This window comes from Aotus nancymaae, unplaced genomic scaffold (assembly GCF_030222135.1).
Source record: "Aotus nancymaae isolate 86718 unplaced genomic scaffold, 86718_ANA_hifiasm-v0.15.2.pri h1tg000046l, whole genome shotgun sequence".
Taxonomy (NCBI): domain Eukaryota; kingdom Metazoa; phylum Chordata; class Mammalia; order Primates; family Aotidae; genus Aotus; species Aotus nancymaae.
This window is the reverse complement of record NW_026988460.1, coordinates 30413502-30436364: the sequence shown is the minus strand read 5'-3', so window position 1 is coordinate 30436364 and position 22863 is coordinate 30413502. Positions and strand designations below refer to the sequence as shown.

General features: G+C 44.6%; 1 protein-coding gene across 1 annotated transcript in view; it reads right to left on the bottom strand.

Moving 5' to 3' along the window:
* Window positions 1-22863, bottom strand: part of SLC12A8 (solute carrier family 12 member 8) — a 128739-nt gene that overhangs the window by 95298 nt on the left and 10578 nt on the right. Inside the window, exons 2-4 of the mRNA XM_012473880.2 lie at window positions 16582-16728; window positions 13434-13625; window positions 4703-4934 (exon numbers count right to left, since the gene is read on the bottom strand). Coding sequence (XP_012329303.2) covers window positions 4703-4934; window positions 13434-13625; window positions 16582-16728 — 571 coding nt within the window. The remainder of the gene's footprint in view (window positions 1-4702; window positions 4935-13433; window positions 13626-16581; window positions 16729-22863) is intronic.

The following is a 22863-nucleotide window of genomic DNA, read 5'->3' as shown; positions in this document are numbered from 1 at the left end:
CTCAGCAAACTGACACAAGAACAGAAAACCAAACACCACATGTTCTCACTCATAAGTAGGAGTTGAACAATAAGAACACATAGACACAGGGAGGGGAACATCACACACTGGGGCCTGTCGGGGGGTGGGGGGCTAGGGGAGGGATAGCATTTGGAGAGATACCTAATGTAGATGATGGGTTGATGAGTGCAGCAAACCACCATGGCACATGTGTACCTATGTAACAAGCCTGCACGTTCTGCACATTTACTCCAGAACTTAAAGTACAATAATTAAAAAAAAGAAAAAGAAAAAACACTGGTGAAAAGGGACAAAGTTGGAGGATAGATGCTAACCAACTTTAAGAGTTACTATAAAGCTGTGGTAATCAAGACAGTATGGTATTGAAGACAGAAGAGACAGAACAATGGAACAGAAAAGAGAGCGCAGAAACACACAAATACAGTCAACTGCTACTTGACAAAGGCACAAAAGCAATTCAATGGAGACAAGAAAGTCTTTTCAATAACTGATGCTGGAACAACTGCATATTCATGTGCCAAAAATAACCCCAGAATAATCTGGACACTCATCTTATACCCTTCACAAAATATTAACTCAATCTGGATCATAGACCTAAATGTCAAACAAAACTTCTAGAAGATAACAAATGAGAAAATCTAGGGGTTTAGCAAAGAGATTTTAGGTACAGCACCCAAGGCATGATCCATGCAAAAAAGTTGATAAGTCAGACTCCGTTACAGTTTGAAACTTCTGCTCTGCAAAAGACACTTTTAAGAGAATGAAAGAACCAACCACAGACTGGGAAGAAAATATTTGCAAAACACACATCTGATAAAGGGCTTGAATCCAAAATATACAAAGAACTCTTAAAACTCAATGGTGGCCAGGTGCAGTGGCTTACGCCTGTAATCCCAGCACTTTGGGAGGCCAAGGCAGGTGGATCTCTTGAGGCCAAGAGTTCAAGACTAGCCTGGCCAACATGGCAAAACCCCGTCTCTAATAAAAATACAAAAAATTAGCCAGGTGTGCTAGTTCACACCTGTAATCCCAGCAACTCAGGAGGCTGAGGCACGAGAATTACTTGAACCTGGGAGGCAGAGATTGCAGTGAGCCGAGATTGTGCCACTGCATTCCAGCCTGGGTGGCAAAAGATCTTAACAACACTTCCCCAAAGGTGACATATGGATGGCAAATAAGCATACAGAAACACATTCAATATCATATGTCATTTGAGAATTACAAATTAAAACAATGATGAGATACTACTGTGCATCTATTAGAATTACAAAAAAAAAAAACCTGACAATACCAAATGCTGATGAGGATGTGGAGCAACAGGAACTCTCGTTCATTGTTGGTGGGAATGCAAAACGGTACAGCCACTTTAGAAGACAGTTTGGCAGCTTCTTACAAACATAGTCTTACCATATGCTCCAACAATGATACATCTAGGTATTTATCCAAATGAATTGAAAATGTATCCTCACAAAAACCTGAACATGGATGTTTATATCAGTTGTATTCATAATTGCCAAAAACTGGAGGCAATCAAGATGTCCTCCAGTAGGTGAATGGACAAACTGTGCTACATCCAGTTTCTTTTTATTCAGTGACAAAAGGAAATGTGTTGTCAAGCCAGAAAAAGACATGGAGGAATCTTAAATGCATATTACTAGTGAACGAAGCCAAACTGAAAATGCCACATACTATATGGTTCCAACTATACGACATTCTGGAAAAGCCAAAACTATGGAAACAGTAAAAAGATCAGTGGTTGCCAGGAGGTGGGGAGCATAAATAGGCAGGGCACAGGGAATTTTTAGGGCAGTGAAACTCATCTGTATGATGCTGTAATCCTGCATACATAATATTGTACATTGTCAAAATCCACAGAATGCATAACATTGAGTGAACCCTAAACTATTAGCAACAACATATCAATATTGGTTCATCACTTCCAGTAAATGTATCACATTAATACAAGATATTAATAATAGGGGAAACTGTGGTGGGGAGAGTTGAAAAGGGGTATGTGGGAACTTTTATACTATTTGCTGAATTTACCATAAACCTAAAACTGCTCTAAAAGTAAATCTATTAAATTTTTTAAAAAGTAACACTAGATGATTGAAGGAAAAGTAGATATAAGATAATTTAGTCACACGTAATCTCAACAGAAAGATAGTCACTGTTAGGCAGAGTTCCTTCCAGTCTTTTTTTCAAATATTTATGTATATGTCCTCTTTTTTTTTTTTTAAGAGTTGAAGTCATTCTGCTAAATTCATTCTGAAGGTTTATAGTTTGGTTTCAGTTTGGATTTTTAACCACAAAGAAAATATCCCATATGAAACATCAGTGATACCAAAAACAGATTCTTGAGGGGCCAGTTGCTATGGGAATGATTGAAAATAAATTTCATTTCACACTACACTCTACTAATGTATTGACCAGAAGGAAGGAAAAATATTTGGAGTAACTTAGAAGAGCAGCCAAGAAAACTTCTAATCAAGAAAAAGGAAAATACATCAGGCCAGTGTGAAGTTTCAAAGAAGACAGTATCTCCTTGCAATTTAACTAATTAAGCCCTTCCAGCAACTGTGTCGCTGGAGGGGGAAGTACCAGGAATCAGGGTACTTGACTCTGTCTTTCCTTCACTGACAGTTTGATGGCCAAAGGCCAGCGAGTCTCCTTCCATATGCGAGCCATCTCTGCAGGGTGGTACATGGCTAGGGAAAAAAAAATCACTGTTTCCTTCCTGGAGATGTGTCAAATATTTAGCAATCTGCAAGGCCTGAGCTCCAGGTGATCGGTATGGACATCACATTGGCCCTGAGCACTAGAGTGGCCACTTGGGTTAACCCTTTAGGTGCCAGATTGTCGGGCTGTCTGAAGGTTTCTTGGGAGGGACTAGGATGCCAGCGGGTAGGAGATGCTCAGGGAGCTCAGGGGAGTGACAATTTTCCAACAGAATATTTTAACATGCTCAGAAATAATAAGGCCAGATCAGCGGATGCCAATTGAATGCTGACCTTCCCACAACCAACATTTTTCTAAAAGACAAAGCTGTGTAGGCGCACATCAGGGGTGGCCTCCAAGGGGAAAAGCAGAGTTGATGTCACAAAAAGACAGCATGTCATTGTGCACAAACAGGCCCCACTTCTCACCTCAGGGAACAGCTTTAGCATCAAACAGATCTAGCTTCAAATCCCAGCTCTGCTGTGCGTTACCCCAAAGTATATCATCTTTGAGCCCCAGTTTCCTCATCTGTAAAAGGGGTATAGCTGTTCTTATCTCAAGAGGTTATGATAAGGATTAAGTAAGATACACCATATAAAGTGCTAAGTTGACTAACTATAAAATGTCTGGCACAGAGCAGGTACTTCGTCAAATGCAGTGGCTATCATCACCGTTACTGCCACCACCATCAGAGGTTATTCTCTGGGCTGCAGGTTTGCTTTTTCAAAACACAGTTCCCTTTCCCTGTCCATATTCCAATGTAGATGCCTGGTCACTACTGCTACATAGAGACAGAGTTCCCTGAAGTGTGAAATATCAGGCAACGGCCTTTTTTCCAATCACTTCCTAGGACTAGCTCTGTACTCTGGAGAGAAGCAAAGACTTGGTGCCAAACCTATCCAAATCACAAAGCTACAAAGTTATAAACACTCTGGGTAATAGCTCCTCACTCAAGGCATAAGGATGTAGGATTAGAGTTGCCAAGCATCCTCAAGGGTGGGGAAAACCCAGGATTAGATTAGACAGTGATTGATTACAAATATATAATACCGTTTGCAAATGCTGTAAAACTAGACCTGGTTGTTTATTTAAGTGTAGTTAATATTTTTATATTTTGAAAAAAATTTTTATGTAGAAAACTACAAATAATCAAACTTATATCTGCCCTAATCTCCCAAAAATGACAATTGCTAACATGTTATATTTATATCAAGTCCTTTTTTTGTAAAAAAAGGAAACTGTGAAAGTCTATTTTCTTTTAAAAGTCTTTTAAAGTCTTCTTTCCTACTGTCATCTTGATCTCTTGCCCACTCTACCAATCACTGTTATGAATCTGATCTTTATCCACTCACTTCTGCTTTTTATTTGTTTTACCTAAATTTTCTGGGGGTTTTTGTTTGTTTTGGGGGGTTTTTTTGAGATGGAGTTTCTCTCTTGTTGCCCAGGCTGGAGTGCAGTGGTGCGATCTCAGCTTACTGCAACCTTCGCCTCCCAGGCTCGAGCGATTCTCCTGCCTCAGCCTTTTGAGTAGCTGGGATTACAGGTGCCTACCACCACGCCCAGCTTATTTTTGTATTTTTAATAGACACAAGGTTTCACTATGTTAGCCAGGCTGGTCTCAAACTCCTGTGATCTCAAACTTCAGGTGATTCACCTGCCTTGGCCTCCCAAAGTGCTGGGATTACAGGCGTGAGCCACTGCTCCCAGCCTGGTTTTTTTAATAGAAAGAAAATAAAAGGACACATAGAAAATGTGCTCGGCAATGTCTATGTGAAGAGGAGCTTCCATCCCCATGAAGCTGCTCCAAGACACACCCATTCACCTGATCCAGGAACAGCCCACATCAATTGTAGGTAAGGCCTATGAGAGTTAGGGGGAGATGAAGTTGGCAAACTCACACCCACAAACATCTATGAAGCAGTGCAGATCCATAAGGCCACATACTGGACTCCAAAAGGCTTACCTGGGTCCAGGTGGGTGAAAGAACCCACCACAAAGTCCAGTGTTGACACAGCCAGCAGGAACAGCAACAGCAGCTGGAGGCGGATTATCCATTTGACACCTGCTAGGTTAATGCCCAGCAAGGCAAGAAGCACCGCAACTGAAATTCCTCGCACAGCCCAGATACTCCTGAGGCCCAGCAAATCCGAGATAGATTCAGCAAAGCCGGTGATGTACATGGCACCTGCAACACACTGACATGCGATTCCAGGTAGAAGAGTCAGCAAGACAGAAAGGCAAGGGCTCACAGGCAGAACTGCCCCACGCTGAGAATCCTGCTCCCCCATCGGACACATTCACTGGCACTGAGGCTCAGCGTCTGGACCAGCGCAGGGTTAAACCAGCCCTTCCCATCTGTGAACCTGCCTCAGGCCCCATTTCTACTTGTCTACATCTCAATTAAAGAATGAAGGAGGAACCCAAGCTGAGAGCTGGCTGTCAGCGGTAACGAAGATGAAAAGACTATCGGAGAAAGACGATGGGACACTGGGCCAAAGAGGCCTCCGGATTTCTCGGTCCGAGTTATTCAAGAACTAAATATAGAACAAGAACACACAGGGGGTCCCATCTACAGAGCCTTAAAAGGGCACTGCAGTAAACCAGATTTTTCTTGATTTCTTTGTAGGTCAGTATTATTTTTTAAATTATCTAAAAGTTAGCAATAGAAAAAAAAAAGTGAGTGGCACGTCTTTTTCAATGTCTTATGTGACAAAGGCTACCCAAGGACTATCTAGGTGAATATACTCTGTTTTACTCTCTATTTGCTATGGATTAAATGTCCCAGATTTAGTAAAGTTACATGTTAACTTAGGGATTTTTTTTCCAGTACAGATGCAAAAAACTTCTGTCCAGTGGAAGATATAACCCAAAAGATTAGGATTTATTGTCCCGTAAGACATTAACTGGTTTCGTATCTAACCCAGCAATCTTATCCTAACATTTATTCATTCAACTGCCTAACTATCAATTTACAAATTTGATGTCTATCCACCCAGCATCCTTCACGACTGCTCTTTAACATCTTATTGGCTCCTCCATTAATTCATAAATTAAATAAAATCCCTGGTGAGATTTCCTATGAATATTTGATATATAATCTTTAAAAAACAAAATGAAATCCTTGACACATGTTATTTTATATTTGCCTGAGTGTCCTGATTCTATCTTGCAGGAAATATTTGAAAGATCATTTCAAATTAAATAGTTGAAAATAACATCAGTCTCAGGTTTCCTAATTCCTCAGCCTCAGCTTCCTTCTCTTCTCAGGTTTGTCGCTTCACTGTCCCCAGGGCCAGTTGGTCACTCTCATCACTGTAGCCCTGCCCTTGCCATTCTCTGGAAACAAATTCTATTAGGGCCTCGTTCAAGTCCCTCCTTTTCCATGAAACCTTTCTTCAATCTCCTTCTTTGGATAAATAGTAAGCTAACTGCCAGGGCCATACAATTAATTATCTGGTTCCATATTCTGTTATCATGTCTTGCACATCAGTTTGTCTTCCCATCCCACCACCAAGAATACGAATATCTTAAAAAATTGTTTATGCTGATTGCACCTCTTCAAATACTTGCATTTGCTAAGTATGTTGCAAGCATTTAATAAATACTTTGTGATATGCTGATCATATAAAAGGTGCTCTGGGAAGCAGTCTCCATGAGGTTCCAGCTGTTTTATGTAAAGGCCAGAGGGTAATACAGCTTCTGGATCTGAGAGGAGCTTGTGAACAAGGCCCCATTCTTCAATGAGATCAGCTCATTTTGCAACTAGAAACATATCATTTTTGTCAGCATTCCCAAATTTACACACTTAGCTTAAACAGTTATTCCAGCATCCCATAATGATAAACATTTCTGTCCATGTTAGGGTGAGGTGGAAAGCCCAAGAAATGTGAGGGAAATACAATCATCTTTGAGAGAGAGAGAGACACTAATGTTTTCCTATATTCATCTTAAAACGCAAACTTCCTCTTTACTAAACACCGAGAGTGTGATGTATGATAGTGAAGTTATTTCATCAGTATTTGGCCAGGTCAACAGGACTCTTCATGGTCAAAATTATCTGAGCAAAATAAATAAATAAATAAATAAATAAAAATTTAAAAAACAAATAAATGACAAAAATGTAGCAATAAATACCATTTATATTGGCACCACCTTCCCATGTATCCAGTGTCTCTGACATGCAGAGGATGTATGATGTCATGGGACCATTTGCATCTGAAGCTTCCAAACTGATTTTTTTCCCTAGAAGTAGAACGATTTGCTCATGCAAAGTGAGCCAAGCTGTAAATGCTGCCTTTCGTTCCCGGTAACTCCAGTGGAGCTCATCTTTCTGGTTTGTACCTAAAATTGTCTTTTAGCCCAAAGATGCCAGCCAGCAACAGGGGGTAGGGCAGGGTAGGGGCAGTGGAAGCTCTTCGGGATGCTTATAAGGGCATGGTGGTCAGGGGCATGGACTTCGAAGCCAAAATATCTAAGGCCAAATCCTGGCTGACTTGGGAAAGTGTTTTAACCTCTCTGTGAAACACAGATGATAATAGTAACCTTTAAAAGGTTACTGTGAGAACTAAATGAGATGATTTATATAAAGTCCTAGAACAATATCTGGCTCATAGAGTTATAGAAACAATAGCTACCACCAGTAATCCCAGCACTGAGGGAGGCTGAGGCAGGCGGATGACTTAAGGCCAGGAGTTCGAGACCAGCCTGGGCAACATAGTGAAACTCTGTCTCTACTAAAAATAAAAAAAAGCCAGGTGCGATGCTGCACACCTGTAGTCCCAGCTACTTGGGAGGCTGAGGCAGGAGAATCACTTGAACCCAGGAGATAAAGGTTGCAGTGAGCTGAGATCATGCTACTGCACTCCAGCCTGGGCAGAAAATAATAATAATCACTACCATCATTGTCATTATGACTTTGTTATTCTTCACTGCTGAAGAAGAGGAAATAGTAGTTAGCTATGAATATCATAAGATAATTTGTTGATGTTAGATAGATGATGGTAATATCACTGGAAATTTGCAATATAAGTTGTAAATAAGGATGCTTGAAACCAAAGAGACTTACTTTAAGGAAAGCAGTAACAGTCTAAAATTAAACCATCTTCTCAAAATGAGTCTGGGGGTAGAAGTACAGGTGTTTATGGAGAGTAGGAAAGTAAATGTATCATAGAAGTTTCATATTTAGTTGGTAGAGGAGCTAGTAAATAATGTATCTTGGCTGAGAAGTATAGAAAATTATGATAGAAAAAAATAAGTTTAATTATGACTTCTGAAGGTAGACTGTCACTACTAGAAGAGTTAAGAGCATAGTAGAACTTCCAAACCAACCAAAATGCAATAGAAAAATAATTGGCACGTTGGCAAAGTCAGGAGAAATGAAAAATAAAATTTTAAATTTTCTACAAAGTAATAAAAAAGAGAATGCTTTATTCAAAAGCTCAAGAACCACAAATAAACTTGTGTTCAGAAAAGAAAAATGTATAGTCTTAAATGTTTTTATTAGTTAAAAAGAAAAATAAAGGAACAAAGTATTGAGTCACAAAAAGATCAACATAAATAAAAAGATAATAGAAGTATTTTATATAAAGAAATATGAAATTAATGAAATACAAGAAAAATAACAAAAGAAAAATACAAGAAACAGAAGCTGATCTTTTTAAAAATAAACAATTAAATAGATAAGTCTCTGTTAGCCTGATTACAAAGAAAAGAGAAAATGCAAAAATAGAAACTATTAGGAAAAAAACTACTCATACAGAGGAGAGTAAAAGAATGAATAGAAGGTCAGGCATGGCGGCTCATGCCTGTAATCCCCACACTTTGGGAGACCAAGGCAAGAGGATCACTTGAGTCCAGGAGTTCGAGACCAGCCTGGTCAACATGGCAAAACCTCGTCTCTACAAAAAATACAAGGCCAGGTGCCAGGTGCAGTGGTTTATGCCTGTAATCCCAGCAATTCAGGATGCCGAAGTGGGAGGATTGCTTGAGCCCAGAAGTTCAAGACCAGCCTGGGTAACATGTCAAAACCTTGTTTCCCTCAAAAGTAATTTAAAAATTAGCTTAAGCATGGTAGCGCATGCCTGTAGTCTCAGCTACTTGGGAAGCTAAGGTGGAAGGATCACTTGAGCCCAGGAGTGCCAGGCTGCAGTGAGCTGTGACGGCACCCTGCACTCCACCCTAGGCAACAGACTGAGACCCTGTCTCAAAAAAACAAAACGGAGAATAGAAATGAGCCATAAATTATAGTGCATTTATACTATACAATATTAAGTAACCACTTAAAAAGCATTGGTTTAAAACAATGACTAAGAGATATATCTATTACTTAATGTTAAGTGAGAACTACAAGACATGGAATAATGTATGAAATTTGTCCTCGTTTTTTTTTCTTTCTTTCTTTCTTTTTTTTTTTTTTTTTTTTGCTACGGAGTCTTGATCTGTCACCCAGGCTGGAGTGCAGCCATGCAATCTTGGTTCACTGCAACCTCCACCTCCCGGATTCAAGTGGTTCTTCTGCCTCAGCTTCCGAGTAGCCAGGACTACAAAAGCGTGCCACCACGCCCGGCAAATTTTTGTATTTTTAGTAGAGACGGGGTTTCACCATATTGGCCAGGCTGGTCTTGAACTCCTGACCTCGTGATCCACCCTCCTCGGCCTCCCAAAGTGCTGAGATTACAGGCATGAGCCACTGCACCCAGCCTTGTCTCCATTTTTGTAAAAACAAGCAGGAACTTCAAAATCCATAAATACAGGAGTATAAGCAGAGGGAAATAAATGTTCCAAAAGAGAACACTAGGATCACCTGAAGGATGTGGGGAAAACTCTTTCTTTTCCTTGTCTCCAATGTGTTAACTGACTACAATGAATATCATTTTGTAACCGTCAAAGAATTTTATTAAAAGATACAAGCAAACCTATTAAAAGTACCCTTATGTTTATGCAAACACTAAATCAGCGTACATCAGCCCAGTCTGCCTAGGTTTAGGGAAGCAGTCCAGGACTCAAGGCCTTTGTCCACACACTCAGCAACTGCCAGGCCTTCCCTACAGCAATCCAGCCACCCTGGAGGCGGCGTCCCTTCCAACCTGAATGCTGCTCTTCCTGGAGAAACATTCCTAGTGGTTTGTTTAATGAGTAAATGTCTTAAGGGTTTATTATATTTTAAAAGTATTCTATTTCCTTCTAAATCTTAGACCAGGCCTTCCTTTTCTTTTCTCATTCTCTGCAGAGAAACTTCTAATTCCTTCTCACAAGACACAGCGGGTGTTGTTCACCATTTTAAAGAGAGAAGGTGGCCTATTTTCAGGGAGTAAGGTTCCATTCCAAGGTAATTGTTTTAGCAAAATTGCACCTTCACAATCACAGGCATTTTCCTTCCACTTTACCTGGAGGACCAGAACTGCCCCTCAGCACCCCTCCTCTTCTGACACAAACTCCCTGGTTTAAGGTTAAAGTTGGTGGATTAACACATATGTCCTGAATATGTGTTAACTCCCATAGCAAAAACCCCAGGCCAAATCAGGTCCATAAAAACTTTCCAGTCATTCATTGTTTTTATACAGAGTCCAGCACAAAGCATGTGAGCCACTAATGAATGTTCTTCAGCAGCGGCTGAAGATAGACATTTTGGTGTTTAGGGTCAACGGTCCCCAAGAACCCTCAGGACCACACAGGTAAGTGGAGCAGGGAGTGAGGGGAGTTTCTAGTCTGTCATCTCCTCCTCTGCCAAACAGTTTGGTCCCACAGAGCAAGCCCTGCCACCAACGTCTGAGAGAGATCAAAGGGGAAGGGTTTCGTAGAATGCAGGGCAATGATGAGCCTTTGCAAGCTTTTATTTTATTTTATTTTGAAATAGAGTCTCGCTCTGTTGCCCAGGCCGAAGTGAAGTGGTGCATAGCTCACCGCAACCACTGCCTCCTGGGTTCAAGCAATTCTCCTGCCTCAGCCTCCCAAGCAGCTGGGATTACAGGCATGTGCCACCATGCCTGGCTAATTTTTTTGTATTTAGTAGAGATAGAGTTTTATCATGTTGGTCAGGCTGGTCTCGAACCCCTGACCTCAGGTGATCCACCCGCTTTGGCCTCCCAAAATGCTGGGATTACAGGCGTAAGCAACTGCTCTTGGCCTGCAAGCTTTTAAAATTGTTACTTTAGGTGTTTATATCTCCTTAATTTTGATACTCTAGGGAAGGGTTTGACAAACTTTGGTTCGCTGGCTAAATCCCACTTGCTGATTATTTTGATAAATAAAGTTTTACTGGGACACAGCCATACCCATTTTTTTTAATGCTGTTTATCTGGTTACATTCACTCTACAATGGCAGGATTGAATAGTTGTGGCAAAGTCATGTGACCCACAAAACCCAAAATATTTATGATCTGGCCCTTTACAGAAGTTTGCTGACCCCTGCTCATGGGTAAAATCAGGGAATCTGTTCTGACAATCATTAAAAATAAATGAATGCATGCATGCCCTGGCATGACAGGTAAGGGAGATAATAAGAACCAGGAATAGGGAGCCTCAAAACCCCAACTGCACCCTAGAAGAAGAAAGATTTCAAATTAACAACCTAACCTGTCACCTTAAGAAACTAGGGAAAGTGGAGCAAAGTGAACCCAAGCAAGCAGAAAGAAGGAATCAATAAAGGTCAGAGCAGAAATGAATGAGGGACCAGAAAAACAATAGAGAAAATCTACAAAGCCAATAATTAGTTCTTTGCAGACAAACCTTTATCTAGGCTGACCAAGAAAAAAGAAAGAGAAGACATTATTTAAATTAGGAATGAAAGGGGAGACATTACCACCAACCTTACAAAAATAAAAAGGATTGCAAGAAAATCTATAGACAATTAATATGCCAATACATTAGATAACCTACATGAAATGGACAAATTTCTAGAAAGATACCAGCTATCAAAACTGACTCAAGAAGAAGTAGAAAATCAGAATAAACCTATATAAGTAAAGTGATTCGATAAGTAACCAAAAACCTTTCTACCATGAAAAAAAAAAGCCCAGGACCAGATGGCTTCATGGCAAAATTCTACCGTATGTTTAAAGAATTAACACCAATCCTTCGCAAACTCCTCCAAAAAATGGAGAAGGAGGGAACACTTCCAACTCACTCTATGAGGCCAGAATTAGCCTGACACCAATACCAGACAAAGAATCAGAAGAAAACTGCAGACCAATATCCCTCATGAATATATACACAAAAATCCTCCACAAAATGCTAACAAACCAAATTCAGCAATTTATAAGAAAAAAGATTATACAGTAATCACACCCCGATCAGGGATTCCTGGCCTGGGTCAGCCGCAAACAAAGCACAGGCACTCCAGAGACAAGGACGGGGGACTCTAATGTTTCGGACCAAGGCCCAAGTGGAAAGAAGGCGAAACAGCTGGGATGCTGGTGCACTGGTGTCTCAGGCTGTGGCTGCCAGCACTTAGAAAACATCTTAACTTGTGAGCATCTTTTTTTCCAAATCAGCCCACATAAGGGGGACTCTCAGCAGCCCGGCTCCCTCTCATTGTCCAGGAGTGTTCACGCCAGTGCCCATCCATGGCATCTGCTTCTAGAGGCTCACTTGGTGTCTGCCCCAAGAGGGGAAAAACAGGACTTTGCCTACCTTGCAGTCTAGTTGGCTATAAAAAAGCAGAGAAGTAAAAAAAAAAAACTATATACCAAATCCCCAGGGTAATAAAATAAACTGGCCATTTATTACTCCCCTCTCAAACTACTACACTTAAAGACCTTTCTGCAGTCAAGGCTAGTGCTTGTTAAGAGAGCAGAGGCCATCCATTTGCCTTCCCTGCACCGTCCTAGACACACATGCACCCCACCGCCCACACGTGCACACACGCAGCTCTGTGCTGTTTGAGAATCAGATGTATTTATGCTGTAACACCCTGCTCCTGCTGCCTAAAAATAAAAGAAACAAAACCGATGCTTTCTCTGGGGAGGTTCTTGCACACTCTTACTTAGACAAATTCTTTTCTTTAAACTGTTTTTTCAACCACCCACCACCACTTGCACTCTCATAAAAGCCTTTTTCAATCCAAGAAACGCTGACAAAGAACTGCTTCTTAATGTCTGTACTTTGTTTCCTCAGCATTAAGTCACCATGCCTGTGTTTTAGCTAAAAAAGCCTTAGGATTTCCCCTTGCTCGCTTGTTTTGGAAGTGCCTTCGTCCATTCTGCTGAAGCAGCCTCCTCATTAACATTCTCCCTCTCAAGGGGCTGTCGGCCTCCCTGTGACGGCCACCCAAGCTATCAAATGTGCCTGGGAGCTCCAGCTCATTTGAGAAGTGCCTGCTTCTAGGAAAGCCCTTTTGGCACAGCCAAATACCCCTCTTCAGTAAAAAAGCACCCCGGGGCCCAGGCCGCCCAGCTGCCACCTGGGCTCCAGCCACTGTCATGCATGCCGCTCCCTAGATCGAACAGCAAGAATGTGCTGGCCAGGACCGGCCCTGCTGGCCACATGAGGCATCCAGAAGGTGGGAGCAACGGAGGGAAAAGAGTGGGAGACTAAGGGGTCAGGCCCTGGATGGTGGCTTGGCTCTCTGCTGAGAGAGCCTTCAGAGCCCCAGCCTGCTCATCTGTCACATGGGGCAACCGTCCCCACCCTACCCTCTCACCAGAAGAAAGTGGCAGAGAGCCAGGCAGGGGAGGCATCCTGGGCACAGACCTCACCTGTCCAAACACATAGAGCAGCCCGATGGTGCCTCCCGTCTGCCCACCCAGGACCGACGAGATCATGGAGTAGACGCCACCGCTGCCGATGCTGCTGCGCTCCCCGACACCAATGCCAGACAGCACTGTGACGAGGGCCACCAGGACGACGAAGGATACCAGAAACATGCCCAGGAGCACTCCCGTGTTTCCCTGTAGTAGAATAGCAAGGAGCAAGGCCGGGTTAGGTGAGGAGACCCCACCAGCTCCCTGCTGGGAGCACTGACTACCTCCCCTCCTCCCACAGCACTGGAATGGGGGACAGGGTGGGGGCACAGAGGCAGGACAGCTAAAAAGGACAAAGCAAGCACCACAAGAGCCATGGCCAGGAAGAAGTTCTAAGTGAAGGGAAGCGTCCTGGCTGCAAACTCTTCCATGACTCCCATGCCTAGAGGGTACAGTCAGAGCTGCTGATGCCCTCACGAGGCACCTCCTAATCTCGCTCTGTGCCCAGCATGCAGAGACAAGAGATCTCCCCACCCCACCCTTCCCCACGCTGATTCCCCAGCCTGAAAGGCGTCTCCTGCTCATTCTGCATCTTTGCCAGGTTAACTCCAGCGTATCCTTTAGGCCTCAGTGTTTAGGATTTCCTCGCCAGGAAGCTGACCCTGTAACCGTTTCTCTGGGCTCCTCCAGCGCCAGGGCTTGGAACTTTCCACAGGACTTGTCATATTGAGTGTTTCCAAGCCAGTTTCTACCAGTAGGCTGTGAGCTCCAGGCGAGGATATGGTTTAGATGTTTGGGTTTGGATCCCCTCCAAATCTCATGTTGAAATGTGATCCCCAATGTTGGAGGTGGGGCCTGGTGGGAGGTGCTTGGGTCATGGGGACGGACCCCTTGCAAATGGCTTGGTGTCCTCCCACAGTAATGGGTGAGTTCTCAGTCTGTTCTTTCGCAGGAGAGCTGGTTGTTTAAAAAAGCCCAGCATCTCTCTTGCCTGCTCTCTCGCTATGTGGTGTGCCTGCTCCCTCTTCACCTTTACCCATGAGTGACAGCTTCCTGAGGCCTCACCAGATGCAGATGGTGGTGCCATGTTTCTTGTACAACCTGCAGAACTGTGAGCCAAATAAACCTCTTTTCTTTATAAATTACTCAGCCTCAGGTATTCCTTTATAGAAACGCAACATGGACTAATACAGAGCAGGATCATGTTTTCTTCTGCTTCATATTCTCAGTGCTTAGCATAACCTCCACAAAACAGGTGCTCATTAAATGCTTGTTGAGTGAATAAACAAACACATGCATGCCTGGAGATGAACACATGTAGATAGACACATTTCAATGTGAAAAGCAAGAGTCCCAGAGAGGAAATGGACACAGAACATCTAAGAAGATGTAATGTCACATGTTTTTCAGTAGAAAGCAAGGAAGACCCCCGATAGGCGAGACCCCATGCATTGCAGGTGCTGGAGAGAGAACTAGGAGTGGGCAGAACCAGTGCAAGAGCTGGGTGGCCTAACACGAGCTGGAAAATTGTCCTGGAAGTCGGTGGTGCTCTGTTCCGGTGTTCATAATATGATGCCCAGGGGCTCCACTGCTGGTCTGAGACCCACCCTGCCTGTGGCTAACGCTGAACCCTGAGCTTAGGAGCTTAGGAGCTTAGGATCTGCGTATGGAGGAGAATAAGAGCTTAGGAAGGTCTGACCTTGCCCAGGCTTCTTATGGGGGCTAAGAATCCTGTGTATCTCACTATAAAGGAGCTTAAATCTCCTGGAATTTGCCCATGTAATGGTTAATTTTATGTGTCAACTTGGCTAGACTATGGCAACCAATTGTTTAGTCAAACAATAGTCTAAATGTTGCTGTAAAGGTATTTTTCAGATGTGATTAATATTTACAATCAGTTGATCTTAAGTAAAGGAGATTACCCTGCATAGTACGGGTGGGCTTCATCTAATCAGTTGAAGGCCTTATGAGCAAAGACTGGTTTCCTAAAGAAGAAGGAATTCTGCCTCCAGGCTGCCACACAGAAATTCTTCCTGAGTTTCCAGCCTTCAGACTCGAGGCTACAGCATCACTTCTTACCTGCTGATATATACCTGACATACTTACAGCTCCTGTTGGCATTGGCCTGTTTCTCTGGAGAATCCTGACTAGGAGATTCTACACCCTGAATGGCCTCCTCACTTTCACCCATCTAGTCTAGCTCACCCTTCAAGGCCTGGCTCAACCGCATCTCCTCCAGGAAGCCTTCTTGGACACCTCAGTGACTGTAGCACTCATAGTTCGTTCCACCCCTGAGGGACTTAATGCTGCTTTGAGACCTCTCCTAATGTGACATCTATCTGCCATGGCTGTTAGCTCATGGATGCGGGGAGGAGAGGAGGGGATGAGGGGCTGGGTCATGTCTTGTCTTTTGTAATCTCCTTGACATTAAATAGTGCTTGGCACACAGCAGGTGATCACAATGTTTACATGGTGACTGGCTTGCCTTTTATTCGGAGCACCTGTGTGGACTACTGAAGTCCCACTGCACAAGATGGCAGTGTGTGTGGGACTGAGAACCCCCACTCCAGACACACATCTGCTTGGAAGGTCCTAGGATGCTTTTGCATGAGATTTAAAGAAGAGGCCCTTTGTTCCTTCCACAGAGGGAGATGAACTGACACCCAGGATCTCACACAGCAGAGTCCGTCCTAGGCAATCTATCCCTAGAGGTAGGCGGCCCACACCTCTGGCCAAGCAGCCCCATGCACAGTCTTACTCACAGGGTCACAGTGCAGTGGGGGAAGGCAACCATGTGGATGGGCCCAAGATGAGGTGAAGAATACCAGGAAAACTGCAGGGGGCCACAAACTGGAAGCAAAATCGCCATCAATCTGATCTCCGACCCACCTCAATTCCTGCCCACGATGAGCCCTGACTTCTGTGCTCCTATTCCATAGTTAAATCTATGGTGTGAGGCTTTCATCAGAACTTCCAAAGCCTATGCTTGCAGGATGCTCATTTAACAAGCAATGCTAGCTATTAGCTGTGCTTGCTTCTGTTTCATGTTCTGGGAGCATCTGTGCTTCAGGAATCTGTGGCCTGCACTGCAGAATGCCAAGAGTGGCAGAGCTTTCCTGTCTCGGGCCTGTGAGAGGCTCCAGACCACTAACTCAGCACTCACCACCAGCCAGCCAGTCCTCAGGAAGAGCACAACCCCAAAGATGTTGATCATGCAGGATGTGAACACACCATCCCAGGTACCAAACAGCACGGGCTCCCACACGAACAGCTGGCTCTTCCACCAGGGCTGAGGCTGGGCCAGGCCCCCCTGCAAACAGAACACACAGAAATCAGCTGAGGATTTCTGGCCATTGGGAGGGGCAGGATGGCATGGGAAGGGAGTGAGAGTGGAACAGGAGGAGGGAGGTAGGAAAACTCAGACTCAGCTTAAAAACTCTCCTTATTGTGCCAGGGCAGGTGTGTGTGTGTGTGTATACACACAAGCATGCATACAACATACATACACATGCACACACACATACACACACGCATGCACACACAGATACATGCACACATACACACACAAGTACACACAGATACATACATGCACACATACACACATGCACACACATACACGTACACAGATACACACATATGCATACACACAGATACATGCACACATACATACACACGTACACACAGATACACATACATACACACAGATACACATGCACACACGTGTACACACAGGTACACATACATACACGCATATACACACGCACACACACGTACACAGATACACATACACGCATGCACACACATGTAGATATACACACATATATGCACACACATACGCACACACACAGATACACACGCGCACACACATGCACACACGTACACACAGATACGCACACATATGCACACATACACAAGCAGATACACATGTGTGCACACACGCACACACATACACACAGATACGCACACACATGCACACATACACACACGCACACACACATGCACACACATACACACATGCATGCATGCACACACACGTACATACATACACATGCACACACATACATGTACACACACGCACACACACGCACACACGTCTTGAAGCATACCTCTACAAAAAGATGACTGTTCTCTCTTAACAACAGTGACTCCCGTGCCCATATGTAGCAGAGACTCATTGTTCACAAGCCTAGTCCTTTTCCTCTGGTCACCACTCAGACTTCCAGCCTCTTTGCAGCTAGACGTGGCTGTGTGACTGAGTTATAACCCATGGAATGCAGGCAAAAGCAATAGATGACGCTTCTAAGTGAGGGTGAAATTCTTGGTTTCAACTCCTGGGGCCTGTGGTCATGAGCCCTCATCCTCCAGTCCTAGCAGGAACAGCAGTTTCGGGCAGTGACTAACCTTTGGCCAACCTTACTGGACACTCTTTGCTCCTTCAGCCCTTCTGATGCCTCTGTGATCAGCCCTTTGGATGAGATTCCCTATTTAAAATGACTGGAGTCATTCCTGTCTTCCTGACTGAGCACTGATACAGAGATCTCTGCTGATAGCCCAGGATCCTACCACATTCTTGGACAATTGTTTGGAATCAGAGGCTAATAACACATAAACAGATTCCTTGCTCATTTTTCCAATTCACAAATAACAAAGGCACTTATAAACACTGAAATGGAAACATTTTACTGAAAAAAGCATAACTTTGTGGATACACTAAAACGATCTTAAACAAAACCAGTAGCAACTCACACTGTAAATGCTCTTATGTAGGTTTGGCAATTGATCTAAACTCAGGCGTGAACGAGTCTTCCAGTGCCCTCAAAAGACTACAGCAGTGTTTGTGGTTCTCAGCTGGGTGGGGTGGGTGGGGAGAGGGAGGTACCCAAAACTAGGAGTCACCATGTGCAATGAATTTGGACCTGGTGAGCAAATGTTATCCATAAACACAGTAAGAAGGCAGAAAAATCAGGAGTTTAGGGAAAATCTAAGATCCAGAGTCCACAGGGCATGGCTCCTGAATAGCTCCTGAATGGCTGAGAACAATGGGTGCGCCCAGAATCTAGGACCAAAGGCTGAAGCCAACCGCACGAGCTCAAAACCAAAAGGGAGGATCCCTGCTCCTCTTCCACCTCCTGTATCTCATCCACAGATCAAGAAGGGGCCTCAGGAAATACTCAGGGATCTCAATTCAGCCACGTGGGACCAATGGGCCAGGGGACCCCTGGTGACCCCATCAGTCTCCAACTCCGTAAGCTTCATTTATGCATGCACATGACTGCTTACCTGTCCTTCACAAACCACAAATGAGCCGTCTCCTGAAAGTCAATAAATGTCAGAACAGTCCTCGTGGTTTGGAACAAAGACTCTGCCAATCTAGGCTTGTCCTTGAGCAAATGGTACCAAGAGACCTGCGTGGTGAATGCAAGACTGGTTCCTAGGATCCTAATCTCGAAATTCAGGACAGGTCCCAGCTTCCTGTCTCTGCCTGTGATTCACTTCCTATCATGGTTTGTGACAGGCCTCCTGTTCCTCAATAATAGCAGCGACTTTCGGCAACAAAAGGACTGATAGTGTAGGGAGTGCCTTCAGCTTCCACAGAAACCCTCTGCTCTGCTCCTCACAGCATCCCTGTGAGGCAGGCTCGGAGAGGGGCCCGCTAGGGCTGAGGAGATGAGGCTGAGAGGAGAAATCTGACAGGCCAGCCTCACAGCTGGGGCCTCCCCCAGCACTTGTTAAGATCTGTGCTTTTTCCCCGAACCATACTCACCTGAATGTTACTTGATCTTTTTGCCTCTAAATTTAAGTCTTTCAGGTTTCAAATTGTAACACTCTGGACTTTGCGTAACTGTGAATACCACTGTCTTGGCCATGAATGCCTTTGTAATGACAGAAACCTTATTCCACTTTCATGCGCGCCTTCGTTCTCCCACTCTGAAGGCTGGTTTGCATGTGTGTTTGTTTACCTGCTGCTGTATGAAATGTCTTTCATTTCCTTGATCTCACTGGACTAGTACATCAGCCTCAAGGGTAGAAACTTAGAGCATGTAGAAACTTCAGGAAACCCTTTACCCTGAGAATGGAAATATAACTGGTTTAAAATGGGTTTGGTGACTGAGCACTGACAGCTTGTGTCAGGATATTTGGGGGCGTGTCCTTACCTTTTCTCACCACGTGACAAAAACCCATAACTAAGCCTTCCCACAGTCTGCTTATCAGAGCCCGGGTGGGAAGAGCCTAGGTTTGACCCCAAGGGTGTAACCCTGATGTTCTTGGAGAAAGAGAGAGATACTACGTAAGCCCAGCAAGAGAGAGAGAGAAGGTAGGAAAAGAAACCAAAACAGAGAGAAAGGGGAAGGGCATGAGATGGAAAGCCCCAGAATAAAATGCCAAATAGAGCCCCTGAGGGATATTTCCCAGATGCCACACTGCCTCCCAGGCATCCACATAGAAGCAGCAGCTTGGGGCCGGGTACAGTGGCTCACGGAGGCTCACGCCTGTTATCCCAGCACTTTGGGAGGCCGAAGGTGGGGTGGATCACTTGAGGCCAGGAGTTCGAGACCAGCCTGGCAAACATGGTGAAACCCTGTCTCTGCTAAAACATACAAAAATTAGCGAGGGGTGGTGACATGTGCCTGTAATCCCAGCTACTTGAGAGGCTGAGGCACGAGAATCACTTGAACCTGGGAGGCGGAGGTTGCAGTGAGCTGAGATCGCACCACTGCACTCCAGGCTGGGCAACAGAGTGAGACGCTGTCTCAAAAAAAAAAAAAAAAAGTAGCAGCTTGTATGTCCTGCTCTTCTCACAGGGCTGTTATCCAGCCTCACCACGTGCGTGATGCCATTCAGACTTTAGTCCCCAGAGCTTGCCTCTTGGGAGAGGACTGGCCGGGCAACTCAAAGCAGCTCCCTCGCATCGTGACTTGTGCAAGTGGTGGGGAGCTGGCTCCTTCCCCACCCAGCTCTGGCTCTGGCCTGTGTGCTCTCTCATGCTCTTCAGCTCCTGCTCTGACTGGCTGAGAGGCAGGGCCATGGTCTGCAGTACAGGCAGACATGCAACAGGACAGCATGTCAGCTCCCCTCCACATACATGCAAAGTACTTGATGCTCCCGAGTCCTCATCCCAACTCCTTCCCCTAAGCCAGAAGGAAGGAATCCCCTCACCCCAAACGTGCTCTCCCACAAAGTCCACGCTAAGATTCTCTGAGCGTCACCACCCAGTCATTTCTGTTGCCCAGGGGAGGAGGGGGTGGAAGGGCTGGGGTGATGGTTGCTGAAGGTTAGACCAGTTCTGGACTCTCTTGTGAAATCCCGGGACACGGGTCTGGTCCCAACTATGGGTAGCTCTCTTTAGGACCTAGTGTCCCAGATTTGGGCTCCCATCATCAATTCCAGCATAACACGAATCTCATTCAACATCCTATTACATAGACATAATGGGTTGGGGAAATGGAATGTACCCAGTATCGGGTCTACTGCAACGTAGAGATAGAGGATGGGGCAGGGATAAGAAAAGCAAAGAGCACATCAGTCCCTCAGAAAGGGCAGCATAAAACACGCCCAAGGGCAAGAGTTCTCTCATCCCTGAAGACCCTCAGTCTGGCAGGGGCCAGCTTGACAGGTTCCAGGGGTGTAGCGACTTGGTGCCCGGCCCAGGATGATCCCTTTGCCACGCTCCTCATTGCTAGGGTCTTCCTTCCCAAGCCTCCAAGACAAAAAGCCCTCTGAGCAGAGGGGCCTACACCCTACACTGGAAAAGCCGTGACTGCCTGGTGGGTGTTTTTAATTCAGAAGGGGAAGTCATTCTCCTGTGAACAATCTCCATACTTGAGTGTTAGGGGTCAGGTGGAGTGGTGTGGGGATCTAGAAAGACAGGGAAGTTGCACCTGAGTGGGAAATACTCTCAATCCTGCATCCAGCAAGCAGAGCTGAGTAAGAGGCTGGAAAGTTCTGCCAGAGGCAGTGACATGAGCTCAGGCCCTGAAGCCTTTTGCCTCAAACAGTCACCGGCTAAGTCTTCATGAACACATCTGCAACGTGAGATGACACCTTTCTCCTTTCTGGCAGCTGGAGGAAAAGCAACCAGGTGAGAAATTCTGCTTCTGTCCAATGCAGGTCAGGGGTAGGTCAAAGCAAGACCTGGCCTGCCCCTTTCTCCCAAAGTGCACCTGCAGAGACTGGTTTCACCCGGATTACACATGCATGCAAACCAGCAGTTGGCTTCCTGAAAGTTAATTATTGGATTATTAATTAAACATCAGAGAATATACCCAAGCTGCTGCTGAACTGCATCCAATGGGCAGACTAAGGAGCCTCATTCCTTTTCCCTGCCTCTGAACCCACCCTACATGCTGGACCACAGGGATTGAGAGCTGGGCCGGGGCCAGCATGGCCGTGGGCTCCATGGGCCGCAGCTCACATACAAGCTGCTACTTTTCTAAATATCATTCTTCATTTTATGGAACCCGGGATCCTCGTGAAAGTTGCTAATTCAAGACTGGGGCGGAGAAAGTACAAAATGAGTCTGGAGTATCTTGCACCAGAAAATAGGGAAGTGCTAAAAAAAAAAAAGTCAAGGATATGTCAAAAGGACATAAGAGGTAGCTTAAAGGGGCTCCCACTAGCCAAATAAGTAAATAATAGCAATAGAATATTCAAGGAATAGAATAAGAATCTGAGTTCATACAGACATAAAGAAATAAATCAACTAATTTCATGCTTTCTTTCTTTTTTTCTTTGAGACAGGGTCTTGCTCTGTCATCCAGATTGGAGTACAGTGGCATGATCACAGCTCACTGCAGCCTCAACTTCCGGGCTGAAGCAATTCTCCTGCCTCAGCCTCCCAGATACCTCCTGGGTATCTGGGACTACAGGCGTGCATCATGATGCCCAATTAATTTTTGTATGTTTTTTTAGACACAGAGTCTTGCATTGTTGCCCAGGCTGGTCTCAAACTCCTGGGCTCAAGTGATCCTCCTGCCTCAGCCCCGCAGAGTGCTGGGATTACAGTTGTGAGCCACCCCACCCAGCCATGACTAATCTTAATATATCTATTCCTGCTCATTGTCACTGAGTGGATGTGGAGGCTGAGGGCCAGAAGGGTAACTGGAATTGCTGTAATACCAAATACATCCCCTTTCATGTTGACACCACCCTGGACAAGGTATCATCCTGTGTAGCAGCAAGAAGAGAAAACCTTTCCTTATAGTGGAAAACCAATGGATTCATGTGGAAGGAATTATAAGGTTAGAAAAATCACCATTTTGCAGCCATCACAGCAATAGCCAGTTCTGCCAAGAATCATCCATGGAGGCTAATGCTAGTGAGTGAAGGATTAAAGAGGAACAGGGTATTTCTATAGCCTCAAAGCATTCTCTACAAATTACTTATTAACTACAAGAGAAATTAGTAACTTTAGAAAGGCTTAGTAGACACCACCTTAAATAAATAG